We start from the raw sequence: 11,846 nt of genomic DNA, 5'->3' as shown, positions 1-11,846 counted from the left end.
CAGAATACAAATTTAAGAGTGTAAAATCTCTCGAAAATACAGTTGGTGGGTAGTGGTGTTTCCTATATTTGTAGGGGTGGCTGGGGGGTGCAGGGTAGTCCGTTTAGGGTGCAATCGACTCGGGATACTTATAAGATACTACCATGATTTTTTCAGCTTTTTTGGTCCAAAAATAAATTAGGCCAAAAACCGGCCTTACCGACCCTCCCCCTTTAATTATTTATTGTTCAACAATCACAATTGATCTATCTTAGTGAAAATTAACTCTTTTGTGTTGGAAATCCAACTATTTCAGTTGAAGGTTCATTGTTTTACTTGAAAATTGATTTTTTTTATTAGAAATTATCTATTGCAGATAAAGATTTATGATGAATTTATAATGAATTTTTTTCAGAGAAATACACTGTATAAGAAAAAAATAATAGACCAAAGTTTTTAATCCAAAATGGATCTACACATTTGTGATCAATAATTTTTAGACAGAACGAGTAGACTTTTTTAAATTATGAAAAAAATATCAGTAAAAAAAACAAGACAATAATAATGCGTGTGTTTCAATTTTCATGAATATTATGAATTGTAATGATATAAACTTATTCAAATGATACATGTTGCATTGCAGCTGGAAATATTATTTGTATATCAGTTTGCTATATCTGAATAAGCAATCTTAGGAAGAGGTACAAAAGGAATGTCACCAGTGGCTTTCATTAATTTTAATTCCATCACGATTATTATTATTATTATTATTATTATTAAGAAAAGATTCAACAATATTATGAAATAAATATATGCTTACAGGTCGCCTTTCTTAACCGATTTAAAAGTTTGTTCTTCAGAAATGATCCGCAATTAATTTTTAAGAGAATTGTAGTTTGCTTCTTAAAATTTTTTTTCACAGAGCAACAATATATAAACAAATATAGTGACAAAATTGACCATTTTAGCTTTGTGAATTTTTATCTCAAGATAAAACACAGATAGAAAATAACTATCAGCCGGAATCATTGCACATGCATTTATAGAACATAATTAATTTTAATAATATTTGACTTAATTATTATAAACAATTTCTATAAACAAATTCTTTATAAACGAGTTTTTCTCATAGCTGCACTGATTTTTCTGAAGAAAAGTGATTCGAAATTGTCTTTAAAGCCATGCATATACTTTAAGCTTTGTCAAACGTAAACAGTATAGACTGTTTATAACAATTTAGTTAAACAACTCTCCTAATCGGCCGTTTCCTCGCAGAAAAAAATGTTTTTTTCTTCAATAATTATTAGAATGACATTTATTGCGGTGACTAACTAACGAAATTAAATAAAGAATAATTTATGTTATTGTTATAAACAATTTTTTTGACAAAACTATGATTTATTTATTTTACATGTAAAAAGGACGGTTTTCCACTGAAATTATCCGAATGCCTGAATGGGAAAAAGTTGAAGTTGAACTTGATCAAGAACTCGATGAACTAATAGAACAATTGGAATCTAAAAATGATTCGAGTTCTGAATCGTAATTTATTTATTTTAAGTTTTTTATAATAATCTTATTATTATTATAAGTATCAATTTTTTAATTGAGTGAATAACACAAATAAGATTATCACAAGAATGATTGAAGAAAAAATAACTTTTTTCTACGACCAACCGCAGCTTGTCACGCATTGTTTTAAAATTGTTATTAACAATTACGCAAATGATTATTAAAGGTCCCATATTCCATTTTGGAATCACTGTTATTTTATTGCCGGACAATTTCAGTGGAAAACCGTCCTTTTTGCATTTAAAAAAAATTAATCATAGTATTGCTTAAAAAATTGTTTATAACAATCATATAAATTATTCTTTATTTAATTTCGTTAATTAGTCACCGCAATAAATGTCACTCTAATAATTATTATAGAAAAAAACATTTTTTTCTACGAGAAAATGGCTGATTAGGAGACTTGTTTAAATAAATTGTTATAAATAATTTCTAATGTTTATGTTTGATAAAGCTTAAAGTATATAAAAGGCTTTAAAGACAAATTGTGAATCACTTTTGTGCAGAAAAATCAATTCAGCTATGAGAAAAACTCGTTTATAAAGAATGTGTTTATAGAATTTTTATAGAATTTTTGGGATGAAAATTAATATTTATGTGCTTAAAACTCGGGCTTTTTCATAGATAATTCGACTTTTGGATATAAAATTTAATTCTTATGTCGAAAATTAAACTTCCAAAAAATTATAATTTGGATGTTAGGACATTCAATTTTTACAAAGAGTTATTCTTGGACTAGGAATAAAGAATTTTTTACCTGTAACAAAATTTTTGTATTAAGAACTTACCAGTTACCATTTTGGTTTCATGATCATAAGTGAGCGACAGGATTCTCTGAAATTCAGAATCTATGTAATAGATTATGTGCAAGGTAGGGTGGAACACGACTCCTTTGCTAAAACCAAGTCCCAGAATCACATGGTGGATGAGTTGCTGGGAAGACCTATTTGGAGCGAAAGACCAAAAATTTCCCAAAGTAGTCCCTGGAATATAATGTACAATCCTAAATAAAATAATGAACCGAGGGGAAACAACTCTGGCAATCCCCTAAGCCGTGGGGTTATGGGAACTAGTAATCCGATGAAATTCAATTATAATTAGAAGTAATTACAGTATTTGGTGGAAATTCACCTTATCGCTGGAATAACTCACTTTTAATTCACTTCTTCTCTGCATTAACCCACTTGTAATCCATTTCTGAATTAAGTAATTCACTTTCAAATTAAATCACAGTAGATTGAAACCCTTCAATAGACCTCCATTCTATAGCCCTTTCGAGAATTGACGCCGCGCCACAGGTTGGAGTAAGAGGAGGTGCGCGGGGTATCCGGTTGTCTCGCAGACGAGCACTCAGGCCTGAACAAACAAAATTGGAGCGGGCTCTTACGAGTTTGTTCCCACCCACCCTAAGTCTCCAAATCGGCGTTTTAGAAGAGTTTTACTGTATTTGTAAAATGCTTCTAATCAAATGAATTTCAAGTAATTTGGGTTATGTTCCAAGCAATTAACTTTTAATCAAAAGTAATCCAGGTAATCAGAGTAAATTACTGACTCAAACCGGTTTTCAACTATTTTGTTGCATTTTTTTTATTCTCGGGACTAAAAAATTACCTGTTTTGATTGGTTCAAAATTTATTTTGTATCAGATTTACGATTCAAAAATCGACTGCAGCGACAATTTTTTCTCGCATTCTTTAAAGTAAAGGGATCGACACGTATTATATATTTTTTTTTTGTTATATAATAGTTAAACTACTTTGTTAAAAGTGATTTTTTGTAAAAGATTAATCATTTTTATTAAAAATTCATCTCTTGGGTTGAATAATCGTTTCCTAAATTTAAAATAAATTTTTTAACTACAAATAATTCCTGTTTCGTATAAAATTTTTCATGTTAGTGTGATATTTGTTTCTTTGGTTAAAAAATTATTTTTATTTTTTTTAGGGTAATTAGATAAAATGCAGCGTCATCTACCACCGCTGGACCGTATTCTTTGGAGTTGTTTCCCCATTGTTTTTAACATAAAATTTTAACTCAACTTTAGTAAATGTTCTTACCAAACCAGAGTCCAAAATATTCACAAACGACCTGGATTATGTGTTTCACTATTCCATTCGAGGCGCGAGATTTTATTATTATGAGCCAAGAGGAAATGTGCGTTTTCCCAATGAATAGGAACAGCAAAAGTTATGCGACCGCCTGTGGAAAACATTATTGTTAAAAATTCGTAGAATTCGGTGTCTTAAACATAAAAACACTTACATTTTAATGAGTCTGAAGTTCGAAATGTTTACAAAAAACGAAAGAAACGAAAAATAAGATATTTTATTTTACATTTTAAAATTGTGTTTTCTTAACAAATTTTATAACATTGAGTGGTTGATTTGGGGTAGGTTTTACATACACTATATGGATGAAATTTTTTCGTTGCGCTTTTGCCATTATATTCTGAATTACTTATTTAAACCGTATTGGACTTTTAAAATTGTGTGTTTTTAACGAATTTTAGAATATTTAATTTATTATTCCTTTTCTTTCATAGTGGAAAATGTATTTTTAACTGACATTTAACTATTTAATTTTTTTTTATTAAAGATATTTCTCCCCAAAATTATTCAATTTTTTAAAATAATATTCTGCTGCTTTTGAGGATTTATCTATTTTTATAAAGTTTTATTCTGTAAAATTCAAAATTAATGTGTGCAACCAAAAAGGGAACAATTTTGTAAAAAAATTTATCTTTTTTGGTACCAAATGAATTTTCTTGCACGGAAATTCATCTGTCTTGTTAACTTTTTAATTATTTAAATAAAAATTCATTTCTTTAACTCAGCTACAGACTCAGGGCGATGAAACCATACGAACGTTAACGATTGAAGATAATTTCATTAAGGATTAACAAAATAAAAAGGATTTACATACCTAGATTAGTGCGAAATAAACCTGCAGGATTTGCACGATAGGAACAGAAAGTTTGACCATCATTTTCTATGAAGTAGAGTTTGTTGTTATTAAAGAAAAAAACTTCAAGTCTTCCTTCGCTTTGATGAATTACTGCAATGCTAAGGAATGACATTTATTTTATTTGTGCAAATGATGTATTGGGAAAATATCAAATGCATGTTGAAGAATCATACAAAAATTACGTCGGGGGTTCTTCTTAAATTTTATACTTTAAATGCTGTCAGGTTTGCTCTCTTGATTTAATGAACGTGCAGTCATGATGAAATTAGATTTATAAAAGCAAATATGCTAACAGAGTTTTCAAATTTGTTTGATTGAACATACTTTTGTTTAGAAGACGTCTTTTCGTTAAGAAGTTTCTCATTTGGTTGGAAGCATCATTAGTTTGTTGATAATTCAACTTTTGTTAAATAAAATTTGGCTTTTGGACATGAAAATTCAACATTTTGATTGCAATTTTTTTCCATATTGACTGAAAATTATTTCTCGGCTCAAAAATCAAATATTTTGTTGAAAAATTGTCTTTGCAAGTTAAATTGACTTTATTATTTGAAAAATTCTTTTCTGCATATGAAAATATAACTATTCCATTTTCCATTTTTTTTAAATAAAAAAGAAACCACGATTTTTTATGAGAATTCAACTATTTTGTTGAAAATATATGTGTTTTGTTGAAATTTCGTCCTGTTTTGGAAAAAAATTAATTTTCTTATTTGGAAATTGAGCTGGTGGGTTGAAATTCAATTTATTTTGATTAAGACTTAACAATTTTGTATAAAATTAATTATTGAAATTGACAATTCAAATGTTTAGCTGGCCGCATAATTATTTTATGTATTTTTTTTCAAAAATCCATCTTTTTGTCAGAGATTTAATTATTTCGTTTAAAATTCAGGTATTTTGTAATTAATATCGCTTTTATGTTAAAAAATGTTGATCTTCCTGGTTAAAAAATTATCTCTCTAGTTAAAATGTATTCTATTGGTTTAAAATTCGGTTAATGTAGGAAATTTTTAACTTCTGGTTGAATATGCAATGTTTTTTAACAGAAAATTAAAATAGTTAATTAAGATTTCATTTTTTTATAAATTTGATTTTCATCGTTTACAATTAATCTTGTTGAATTCAAATTTAACTTTTGCTTTGAAAACTCATTTTCTTTTGGTTAAAAGTTAATTTAATTTGTCAGAAACTCTAAAAATTTGTTTAAAATATTTTTATGTTCTTACTTGAAAATTAGCATTTCAAAATGTAATTTAAATATTTTATTTTTCGTTAAAAATGTTAGGAATTTATTTCTTTAGTTAAAAGTTTAATAATTTTGTTCTAAATTCGTGTTTTAAATTAGAAAAAATCAAGTGAAAATTTAACGGTTGCATTTTTTATTTTCAAATTCATTGTTTTGTCAATGATATAACTATTTGGTTAAGTATTCCTGAATTTTGTGAAGAAATCTGATTTTTGTTTGAAACTTGATTACCTAGGTTGAAAATTATTTTAAGTTAAAAATTTGTTTCTTTTTTTGAAAATATAACTATTTCGTTAAAATTTTTTCATGAGCGATTAATTTCATCGATAGATAATTTTATTATTCTATCTTTTTGTTAAAAATCCGTGTAAAAAAACTGTTTGGATATAAATTAATCATTTTCCGTTTAAAACTTTTTATTTGTTTAACTAAAATTTGAAAGCCTTTGTACCACTTCGTTTTTGCTTTAAAATTTAATTTTTTGTTAAAATTTAACCTTTTCATTAATAGTTTATACTTGAGTATTAAAAAATTAAGAATTTTTTTAGAAAACTCACCATTTCGGCTTAAAAATGCGACGTTTCGTATAAATTTTTCTTCTGAATTAGGTCAAAATTTTTTCAGTTTCTCTTTTTTGGTAAAAAAATTTTGGTTTAAAGTGGATGTATTTCATTGAAATTGATTTTTTTTTATAGAAAATCAATCGTAATTTCTAGATCACCCGTTATACAATTCGTTGTTAATTTTATCTCGGAAAGTCTGAAAATTAAGTTTAGTGACACAAATTGTTTTATAATAAAATTACTAATCTCCTGCGTTTAAAATTGTATTTATACTCCCAAGAAGAATATGTAACGGTCAGGGAAAATTAACAATTTGGTCAGGTGAAAGGAAAAGAATTGAAAGGAATTTGAAAATTGGAATTTTGTAGCAAACCTGTAGATGTAACACAAATTGTTTCATAAAATATAGTTTTGGATAGAGAAATATAATTTATTAATTAAAATTGTAAAAGGTTGACCAATAATAAAAGTAACAGTACTTACCTGGGTTCAGGATAAAGGGGATTACAAATTATTAAAGAAGGAAATGCGCTTAAAGCGCAGATCGCTAGCAGGATTCTCATTTTTTACAAAAGCACTTTTTTATTAAAACTTTTTGTATGAACTGTGACAAGAAGGAAATTTATTTAAAATTTATTGCCTTGTCTTGTAAAAAAAGAAGGGATGGATAAATAGTCAGTTAAATTTTCAGGCTCTCTGCCAATCAAGTCTTCAAGCTTTTTACAATTCATCCTAAAAAGGGGGAGAACTAGGCTATATGGATTGATACATTTTTATTAGAAACCATGAATTTCCTGCTGTTTTATATTAAACAATGATGATTCTGCTTTCGAAAGTTTTGAAGAATTTTCAACAATAAGTAGAGCCAGTGGAAAATGCTTGAAAAATTTTAAGGTTCAAATGACAGACCTCGGACTCATTTGAGAAATTTTAATTAATAGTAGCATAAATGATGAAGCATGCAGTCGAATTTCAAAATGATGATTAACAAATTTGTAAATCGTTTTTGGGTTAGAAACTTCCATCTATTAATTTCTTTCCGTACATCGTGTCATTTATAAAAAATTATTTTTATTTATGATTTTATTATTTACGATTAAAACAAGCATTGCGCGTTCCGAAAAACCATGATTCAGAATAAACTTAAGAATAAATTTTTTTCGTACCTTTCATTTTTTTCCAAAAATTAAATTTTCATACTTAAATGCTGTATTTTACTAATAAAGCGAAAACTACACTTCCTGTAAAAATCAGTAAGAACAAAATTGTAGATCTTTTTTGTCTTGATCACTGAATGAAATTCTTGATTTATAATTATTTTGTGTGCAATAAAAATTGAAAATTTCAATTTTCCAAAAAAAAATGATACATTTCATTGCAGCTTGTAACGTCTTTCCATAAATTCAATTCGTTTAGTTTTAATATTAATTTTTACTATTTGAACCACAAATGCGAATCCGTGCATAAAGTGGTTCCGAGAAAATTTCTATATGCAATTAAGTCAAAAATTGTATTAGTTAAAATTTTATAATAGCTTGTGTCGTTTTTGGAAAAGATTAATTTTCTTTTATTTTTTATGTATTTTCATGACAATTGTTTATTATACTTTTGTTTATTTTAATTTTTCATCACGCATTTTTAAATGCGTAATCTTTGTTGTTTCATCTATTCTCGTAGCTTTTATCGTTTTCCAAACATTTTATTTTTTTTAGTGTTAATGTTATCTTCTGCGATTGAAAAAAAATTCGTAGCATGTTTGGTTTGCATGAGAGTTTAAACCGAAGATTTAATTTTTCTATTTTTAATGCAGCTTTTTATTAATAAAACAGAACCTACGCGTTCTATCAAAATGCGAGTAATAACAAATTTCTAGATCTTTTTTCAGTACACAATATTTACTCACTCATTTTTTCTTGTATCTGGCATAGTTTCAACAAACAATAAAATTTTTGATTATTAATTATTTTTTTGTTCTATCAAAATTTGAATTTACAATTAAAAAAAAAAATTCAAAAATTTGTTACGATAATATTGTAGGGTGTTTAAAATGTAAAAATGTTCTTTCTCTGATTTTTGTGCATTTGACACAAAATTTCATTATGCATTTGACGCAATTTCATTATTTGAAGTCTTCAGTATCGCATTTTCTAAATACGCGAATGTTGAAAAAAATTAATATATTATTTGTCTTTTATTATTATTGTAACAAAGTTTATTCCAACCGCGATGACGCAGCAAAATTATAGATGTGTTAAAAGTTTCGAATATAAGGAAAAATAATTTGAGTAAAAAGGAGAAGATTTTCACAAGAATAAAAATTTGTAATATTTTCCATCACAAACCATCGACTAAATAATGAAAGAATTAACTATAGCATATCAAATATTTCAACAACTATTGTTCTAACTTGCAAAATAATTATTGCGTGTCTGCTTCTTTTTAAAAGAGTTTAATTTTTGTTATAATAATGCAAAAAATATTCCCATTTAAATAACTAAGATTATTTCTATTTTATTAATCAATACAATTCTCAGCTTAGTTTCCCCTTTTTTATATGTAAAATCGTAAAATTTGAATGTTTCATTTGATATTTTTGAAAGTAACAAAATAATTATTGTCAACAATTTTCTTGCAGAGTTCTGGTTGCATGTTCCAAAAATCGCTTGATATTTGTTATAATAATGCAAAAGTAACTCTAATTCAGTCACTAACATGATTTTAATTTCCCTAATAGTTTATATTGCAATCTATTTTTTCCTATTGAATATATAAAATCTTAAAATAAACTGTGACCGTAAAAGTTTTGAGATCTTTGAAACGAAATTATGGTCAGCAGACGACTTTATGTCAGGCGCTTTTTTTTAATTCTTAAAATTCAAAATTCTGAATTTTTATAGACTTTAATCTTTTTCTCATGAATTTATTCAAAGCTTTTTTGTATTTTTAACTACTTGTTAGCAATGCTTTGCCGAAAATAATGGTAATACTATTAAATGAAAATTAGACAATTTTTAAGTAGAAATTACTGAATTAATTTACTTCCAAAACAGCTCTATTTTTTAAATTGTATCATTCCATGTAGCCAAGACACTCCGATTTGCAGAATAATAAAGAAAAATTTTAATTTGATTTATTCCGAGAATTAGACAATCTCTTTCGCAAAGAGTTGGCATTAAATAATTTTAAATTCAGATCCTTCAAAATTAAAATTTTTTATATTGAATTAAAGAAACTCTTCATTGTCTGATCAATTATTATTTCAAAAACTTCACCCGTTCAATATTAACAAAAATTTTACTCATTATTTAAAGTTGAAAACTATTAAAAACCTTTGAATTTAAATAATTTACAATTTTAACAGATTAAAATTGGAAAAAAATTTCTCAGGTCCAAAAATAAATTGAAGGTCAAAACCGATCTTCATTAAAAACTTAAAAAAATGTTTAGTCAACAAGAATTCATAAGATTAATATGTTTTACGTTCTCACCAGTAAAGGTACGAGACATATTTTTTTTAATTTAAAAATTCTATGTGGTGTATTAATAGTACTGGGATAAAAATCCCCCCCCCCCCAACTTTTTTTAATCAAAATAAAATGATCAGAGTTCAGTATTTCAAAATTCGAAACAAAACAAAAAATAATTTTAACTCAAACTACACACGTTCTGAAACAAGTTAAGAAAACAGAAATGATTCTTTTTGAAAGAACTACAAAATTATCATAACAACTTTTGGAAATTTGTTGAAACATAGAATTTTTAAAAATTAAATACAAATTAAAAGATTTAACAGAAGAGTCCTCGATTTACTTGAAAATTAATTTTTTCGTTAAAACTTGAACTGCTTGGTAAAAAATCAATATCATTTCCTGATCAAGTAATGTTTTTTGGGCTGAGAATTCTGCTGTTTATTAAAAATTACATTGTTTGTTTAAAAATTAATTATTTTAGTAGAAAATCTGTTTTTAACTGTGAATTTAACTATTTTACTTTTTACTCATAAATAATCTTTTTTGGTGAAAAAGAAAAAATGTAGCCACATTAAATAAAAAATATTGTTATGGAATAAACTTAATATTTAAAATATGTTATTTCGTGTTTTTCATGCAACAATTTTTTTAATTTTTCATATTCGGGAATTGTATAATTAAAGAATTTCATGTTTCCGAATTTCAATTACGGAATTATTGTAATTAAAAATTTCCAAATGTAAACAATAACATCAAAAAAATACATTCAAAAGAAGTTAATTATAACAAAAAGAAATTTTGTTTTAACCAAAGAATATGATTTAATAAAAATTTCAGGATTTTAAAGGATAAATTTTACACTGCTATATGAATCTTTAAACAAAGAAGAATGAGTATATTGCAATTCAAAATTTTGTCTATCACAAGTTAGAAAAATGTTAAACTTTCCATGTTATTTTAATTTTATTCTAAGCCACACAATATTTTCATACAAATTTGGATACTATAAAATGTACAGATCTGTATTAATATAATTTTACAGGTTTCCTGAAATAAATTTTTACCGATTTTGAGATATTTTGAACACGTATCTAGACAATTTTGAAATACATTTTTATTGTTTTACAGAATTTTAATTCTTTATTTAATTCTTCCTAAAATTTTAGAAAAATCTTCGAACAAGAAAAAAATTCCTCAGATCTATAAAAAGAATGTAATAATGCTTTAAAGGTTTTAAAATGCTTTTTATACAATTAATTTAAGAAAAAAAAAATTTCATATTTTTTAAGGAATGTGACAAAAATTCTATGCCCTTAAACTTCTTCAAAACTCTTAAAATGCTTTGGCACTTTTTTTCAAAATCGTCGAAAGTCTGTATTGTTTATTAATTTTTAAAAATCTTTTCAAGTTCTATATTATTTTTAAAATTAACTTAATATGAACATTAGTTCAATTTTTTTCGGTCTACAAATCAAGTTTGAAATAAAAAGACAAGGAATAATAATCCGAGTCAATAATTTAAATAAAATATAAAAATTCTTTTACATTTTCGACGTTTCGACCTCAATCTGTCGGTCATCCTCAGGCAATTTATACCTGATACAAAATTGTTTTAAAAAGTTAACTAATTTAAAAAATTAACATTGTCGTAGACAAAATATTATGAACACAAAAGTCAATTTACCTTATATGCAATTTTTAGAACATAAAAAATTGTGGTTGGATTAAAAAACTGAGACGACTTGATATTATTTCCAAAACACATAATTTTTTAATTGGGAAAGCGTCAAAAAAAGAAAAAAGGCTGCCAATAATTAAGGTTACATTTTAAAAACACTTCAGCGAGCCACGATAGTCAAATGACGGACAAGTAGGTAATGGTGACAGGAAACTAAACTTGGGTTATGTTGCATATTTAGTACAGAGTTTTGAATATAGAGGGCCTAATTCAACTTTAGCGAAAAAGCGCGCCAAGGTATTTTGGAAATTAACTATTCAATTTATTATCTTATGGTAATGTTGAGTTACATTAAGTATTTCTGCTTTTAA

At 26.0% G+C, this 11,846-nt stretch overlaps 1 protein-coding gene across 1 annotated transcript in view; it reads right to left on the bottom strand.

Moving 5' to 3' along the window:
• Positions 1-11,637, bottom strand: part of LOC117177016 — a 15,636-nt gene extending 3,999 nt beyond the window's left edge. Inside the window, exons 1-4 of the mRNA XM_033367470.1 lie at positions 11,482-11,637; positions 4,474-4,613; positions 3,609-3,750; positions 2,340-2,534 (exon numbers count right to left, since the gene is read on the bottom strand). Of these exons, the coding sequence (XP_033223361.1) occupies positions 2,340-2,349 (10 nt within the window). The 5' untranslated portion in view covers positions 2,350-2,534; positions 3,609-3,750; positions 4,474-4,613; positions 11,482-11,637. The remainder of the gene's footprint in view (positions 1-2,339; positions 2,535-3,608; positions 3,751-4,473; positions 4,614-11,481) is intronic.
• Between the last annotated feature and the right edge of the window lie 209 nt (positions 11,638-11,846).

This window comes from Belonocnema kinseyi, chromosome 7 (assembly GCF_010883055.1).
Source record: "Belonocnema kinseyi isolate 2016_QV_RU_SX_M_011 chromosome 7, B_treatae_v1, whole genome shotgun sequence".
NCBI classification, from domain to species: Eukaryota; Metazoa; Arthropoda; class Insecta; order Hymenoptera; family Cynipidae; genus Belonocnema; species Belonocnema kinseyi.
Note: the sequence above shows the minus strand (reverse complement) of the source record. Positions and strands in the feature narration are given on the sequence as shown.